Source organism: Tachysurus fulvidraco, chromosome 1 (assembly GCF_022655615.1).
Source record: "Tachysurus fulvidraco isolate hzauxx_2018 chromosome 1, HZAU_PFXX_2.0, whole genome shotgun sequence".
Classification (NCBI taxonomy): Eukaryota; Metazoa; Chordata; class Actinopteri; order Siluriformes; family Bagridae; genus Tachysurus; species Tachysurus fulvidraco.
Genome location: NC_062518.1, coordinates 44,196,487 through 44,202,486, shown reverse-complemented (window position 1 = coordinate 44,202,486; position 6,000 = coordinate 44,196,487). Strand labels below are relative to the sequence as shown.

Here is a 6,000-nt window from a genome sequence, read left to right as displayed (position 1 = left end):
AGTGAGTACCGCCTGTGTTTGTGTGCCCGAGCACAGTGTGTGTGTGTCTGTGTGCCTGAGCACAGTGTGTGTGTCTGTGTGCCTGAGCACAGTGTGTGTGTCTGTGTGCCTGAGCACAGTGTGGTTGTGTCTGTGTGCCTGAGCACAGTGTGGTTGTGTGCGCGTGCCTGAGCACAGTGTGGTTGTGTGTGCGTGCCCGAGCACAGTGTGGTTGTGTGTCTGTGTGCCTGAGCACAGTGTGGTCTTGTGTCTGTGTGCCTGGGCACAGTGTGGTCTTGTGTCTGTGTGCCTGAGCACAGTGTGGTTGTGTCTGTGTGCCTGAGCACAGTGTGGTTGTGTCTGTGTGCCTGAGCACAGTGTGGTTATGTGTGTTTGCCTCTGCACAGTGTGGTTGTGTGTGTCTCTGCACAGTGTGGTTGTGTGTGTGTGCCTGAGCACAGTGTGTGTGTCTGTGTGAGTGAGTACCGTGTGTGTTTGTGTGCCTGAGCACAGTGTGGTTGTGTCTGTGTGCCTGAGCACAGTGTGCTTGTGTGTGTGTGCCTGAGCACAGTGTGCTTGTGTGTGTGTGCCCGAGCACAGTGTGGTTATGTGTGTTTGCCTCTGCACAGTGTGGTTGTGTGTGTGCCTGAGCACAGTGTGTGTGTCTGTGTGAGTGAGTACCGTGTGTGTCGGTGTGCCTGAGCACAGTGTGTGTGTCTGTGTGCCTGAGCACAGTGTGTGTGTCTGTGTGCCTGAGCACAGTGTGTGTGTCTGTGTGCCTGAGCACAGTGTGTGTGTCTGTGTGCCTGAGCACAGTGTGTGTGTCTGTGTGCCTGAGCACAGTGTGGTCTTGTGTATGTGTGCCTGAGCACAGTGTGGTCTTGTGTATGTGTGCCTGAGCACAGTGTGGTTGTGTCTGTGTGCCTGAGCACAGTGTTGTTGTGTCTGTGTGCCTTAGCACAGTGTGCTTGTGTGTGTGTGCCTGAGCACAGTGTGCTTGTGTGTGTGTGCCTGAGCACAGTGTGCTTGTGTGTGTGTGCCTGAGCACAGTGTGCTTGTGTCTGTGTGCCTGAGCACAGTGTGGTTGTGTCTGTGTGCCTGAGCACAGTGTGGTTGTGTGTGTGTGCCTGAGCACAGTGTGCTTGTGTGTGTGTGCCTGAGCACAGTGTGCTTGTGTGTGTGTGCCTGAGCACAGTGTGCTTGTGTGTGTGTGCCTGAGCACAGTGTGCTTGTGTGTGTGTGCCTGAGCACAGTGTGCTTGTGTGTGTGTGCCTGAGCACAGTGTGCTTGTGTGTGTGTGCCTGAGCACAGTGTGCTTGTGTGTGTGTGCCTGAGCACAGTGTGCTTGTGTGTGTGCCTGAGCACAGTGTGCTTGTGTGTGTGTGTGTGCCTGAGCACAGTGTGCTTGTGTGTGTGCCTGAGCACAGTGTGCTTGTGTGTGTGCCTGAGCACAGTGTGTGTGTGTGTGCCTGAGCACAGTGTGGTCTTGTGTATGTGTGCCTGAGCACAGTGTGGTCTTGTGTATGTGTGCCTGAGCACAGTGTGGTCTTGTGTATGTGTGCTTGAGCACAGTGTGGTTGTGTATGTGTGCCTGAGCACAGTGTGGTTGTGTCTGTGTGCCTGAGCACAGTGTGGTTGTGTCTGTGTGCCTGCGCACAGTGTGGTTGTGTATGTGCCCGAGCACAGTGTGTGTGTCTGTGTGCCCGAGCACAGTGTGGTTATGTGTGTTTGCCTCTGCACAGTGTGGTTGTGTGTGTGCCTGAGCACAGTGTGTGTGTCTGTGTGAGTGAGTACCGTGTGTGTCTGTGTGCTTGAGCACAGTGTGGTTGTGTCTGTGTGCCTGAGCACAGTGTGGTTGTGTCTTTGTGCCTGAGCACAGTGTGGTTGTGTGTGTGTGCCTGAGCACAGTGTGGTTGTGTATGTGCCTGAGCACAGTGTGTGTGTGTCTGTGTGCCCGAGCACAGTGTGGTTGTGTGTGTGCCTGAGCACAGTGTGTGTGTCTGTGTGAATGAGTACCGTGTGTGTCTGTGTGAGTGAGTACCGTGTGTGTCTGTGTGCCTGAGCACAGTGTGGTTGTGTCTGTGTGCCTGAGCACAGTGTGGTTGTGTCTGTGTGCCTGAGCACAGTGTGGTTGTGTCTGTGTGCCTGAGCACAGTGTGGTTGTGTCTGTGTGCCTGAGCACAGTGTGGTTGTGTCTGTGTGCCTGAGCACAGTGTGGTTTTGTCTGTGTGCCTGAGCACAGTGTGGTTGTGTCTGTGTGCCTGAGCAAAGTGTGGTTGTGTGTGTGTGCCTGAGCACAGTGTGGTTGTGTGTGTGCCTGAGCACAGTGTGGTTGTGTGTTTGTGCCTGTGCACAGTGTGGTTGTGTGTGTGTGCCTGAGCACAGTGTGTGTGTCTGTATGAGTGAGTACCGCCTGTGTTTGTGTGCCCGAGCACAGTGTGTGTGTGTCTGTGTGCCTGAGCACAGTGTGTGTGTCTGTGTGCCTGAGCACAGTGTGTGTGTCTGTGTGCCTGAGCACAGTGTGGTTGTGTCTGTGTGCCTGAGCACAGTGTGGTTGTGTGCGCGTGCCTGAGTACAGTGTGGTTGTGTGTGCGTGCCCGAGCACAGTGTGGTTGTGTGTCTGTGTGAGTGAGTACCGTGTGTGTTTGTGCATTGTAAACTTTTGAATTGTAAAATACATGATTTGTGAACAATTCTTTGTGCTTTTTTGTCTAGTTTTATGTGCTACCATTTTGGCAGAAGTTTTGGATCTCTTTGTGTGTGTTTGTGTGTGTATGTGGTATTTGGGGTGTACAGTGTGTGTGTATGTGGTATTTGGGGTGTACAGTATGTGTGTGTGTGTGTGTGTGTGTGTGTGTGTGTGTGTGTGTGTGTGTGTGTGTGTGTGGTATTTGCGGTGTACAGTATGTGTGTGTGTGTGTGTGTGTGTGTGTGTGGTATTTTTGGGCTCTGATGAGTAACTAGTTCTGGTGGCTCTTGGGGTCTCTTGGTGTGGGTGTGTGTGTGTGTGTGTGTGTGTGTGTGTGTGTGTGTGTGTGGTATTTGCGGGCTCTGATGAGTAACTACTTTTGGTGTCGCTTGGTGTGTGTGTGTGAGTGCATGTTCGTGTGTGTGTAAAATTTGCAGGCTCTGATGAGTAACTAGTTCTGGTGTCGCTTGGTGTGTGTTTGTGTGTGTGTGTGTGTGTGTGTGTGTGTGTGTGTGTGTGTGTGTGTGTGTGTGTATAATATATGCAGGCTCTGATGAGTAACTAGTTCTGGTTCTTGCTCTGTGTGTTGAGGCTGTTCTGATGGCCACAGTCACTGCTTTTTGGCTGTTTCTGTCGTAAACAAGCTCCGCCTCCTTGACTGGACGCCACTGACAGGATGGGGTTTGGGCTTTGGGTCATGTGGCTTGTACCTTCCTTCATGTGCTGTAAAGCTGTTTGGAGATTATCACCTCTGCTAGTTTAGCATTAGCTATCGCTAACCTGAACATTTCATCATTTGTTGTCTAAATGCAGAACATTTATGTAAATATCTCTTACTTCTGTAGTTCTGTAAGAGAGAAAACCTTCCAAATCTACAGAAAGCATTATTGGGCTGTCCCACGTTACTTTCTTACTATTTCCTTCCAAATCTAATCAGTAAAATATGTTAAATCATACAGAATTTATTACATGACATGCTTGATGCTTCCGTTCCCGAAAAGAGTTCATTTTGGTTATAAACAATTTGTTCAATAACGTTGGTTCAAAAATATTCACCCCTATGGAAACATTTGGAACGTTCCACTAAGTTACATGAGTTGAATCTACAGTACACACATTTGGATCGTGTAATGAAGAAATTTTGAGGTTCTTGCGTTCTAGTTTGTTTCCTGTGATTTTTGTGTGATGTAACTTTTAAATAATTAAAATAGGGGGCACGGTGGCTTACAGTAGCGGTTAGCAAGTTCGCCCCACACCTCCAGGGTTGGGGGTTCGATTCCCGCCTCCGCCTTGTGTGTGTGGAGTTTGCATGTTCTCCCCGTGCCTCGGGGGTTTCCTCTGGGTACTCCGGTTTCCTCCCCCGGTCCAAAGACATGCATGGTAGGTTGATTGGCATCTCTGGAAAATTGTCTGTAGTGTGTGTGTGTGAGTGAATGAGAGTGTGTGTGTGTGCCCTGTGATGGGTTGGCACACACACAGGGTGTATCCTGCCTCGATGCCTGATGACGCCTGAGATAGGCACAGGCTCCCCGTGACCCGAGAAGTTCGGATAAGCGGTAGAAGATGAATGAATGAATGATTAAAATACTATTATAAGTCATAGAAGCTAGTTTTGCTAAATCTGTGCTTTCTAAATTAAGAGCATGACACAGCCATATGTATAATTTCTAGAAATTAAAAATAAACGAATATATTCTGAATTTTACAAATAGACTGCTTCATATTAGTCATTCATATTTTCTCTGCAGTAAGAATTAGATTAGATTTTTTTTTTTTTTTTTTTTGTGGACAACCAAACAGGAATGTCTTTGAATGTGAGACTTCTACTCCACTTCAACCGCTGTTTTTAACCTCTCGCGCCTTCACAACCGTGCCTGTACTTCCCGTAGCCTTGTTTGCTCGGGTTCTGGAGCCGTTACAGCATTAAAGTGTTTCTAATCCCATATTTCTGAGGTACTTGGTGTGGTATGATGTGTTTAGCTGCTTTAGTTGAGTTTGGGCTCGGAGGCTTGGTGCCAGATGCTGTTTACATGGAAAGGATGCCATTTTCTGGAAATGAACCTCAGTATTTATTTCCCAAGGGAGGAATTAGAGTCAAGGTACACAGACGGACTCATAAAAAAAAAAAATGGCCGCTAATGTCCAGCGTCTCTATTTTGCACCGGCTGTGTTCAGTAGGTTTGGTTCCTGTTAAGGTTGGCTTCCATCGTTTGCCTTGTGCAGTTTAGGTCCAGCTCTTTTAAAGGAGGGCTTTATGAGAAACGGAGCAGAATGAATGAATGAATGAATGAATGAATGAATAGATAAATACCGCTACCGGATCTGGCTCCGTCTTTGATCGATTGAATTATTTTTATCTAGATAAATGCAATTACTTTGAAAAATGTTTTCATTCAGAACGGGCTTTTGTGTGCAGGGTCCATGTCGACGGGAACTGGATGGCATACTCAACATGGTGAAGGTCGCACACATGGTGAACGCCCGAGGCTTTCGCATCCCGAACTGCGACAGGAAAGGATTCTACAGGAAAAAGCAGGTGAGGGACATCAAGTGAAACGGCTGAAAGGTTTCCGAATGGAAATCTACAGCACAGCTTAGGAAACGTTATCGAGCATCTCCGTATTCCTGAAGGGTTTCTACAGGAGGTGACTAGAGTTGCCATTTGATCTGAAAGACACTTCTGCAAAGAACCTGTCAGGAGACTCCTGTAAATGATCGTTTTGCTTGTTGACAGAGTGTCCATGTGAATCGGATCTCATGCTCAGGGATGTCGTAAGTGGGCGGAAAAGGGTGACTGAGTACATAGGGCCCTGGCATGTGAAAGGCCCTCGACGATCATTTTATAATTTGTATTAATGTTATTATTTTATTATCTGCGCGATCTAGTTGACAGCCGCGCTTATGTGCTACTTCTAGTTCTCCGCTGCTTTGACACTAATCTACGTAGACCGGACATGATTTTATTGGTTGCCTAGAAGCGATGCAAAGCGCGCATTGGCTGTGAGGGATAGTAGAGAGTGTGCGGACTTGGTGGATGATACAGGGGAGTTTGTGAGTGTTCCACCGGTGTTGAGAGACGCGATACTCGCGCCACGTTGCACATGGTGTCAAACCGGAGAGAAAAAGAAGACAAAATGAGGGAAAACAACTCCTCACAAGTTTTTTTTTCTAAAGAGAGCAGGTAAGATCTAAAGCACTGCACAATGTCAGTGCTAGCCAGTAAAATAAATGCTTGCTAAGTTGCTGCACAATTGTCTCTATTTCCATAAGACACAACTTGTTTCCAAGCATGTGATAAATGTTCTTGTCATACTACTAAACTCTGAAGTAAC

The 6,000-nt window shown here is 48.0% G+C and overlaps 1 protein-coding gene across 2 annotated transcripts in view; it reads left to right on the top strand.

The window, feature by feature from the left end:
- The window catches only part of LOC113662305 (insulin-like growth factor-binding protein 3), a 28,492-nt gene that overhangs the window by 18,116 nt on the left and 4,376 nt on the right, over positions 1-6,000 (top strand). For both annotated transcript variants that reach the window (XM_027177044.2, XM_027177043.2), the window contains exon 3: positions 5,085-5,204. In XM_027177044.2, the coding sequence (XP_027032845.1) occupies positions 5,085-5,204 (120 nt within the window). The remainder of the gene's footprint in view (positions 1-5,084; positions 5,205-6,000) is intronic.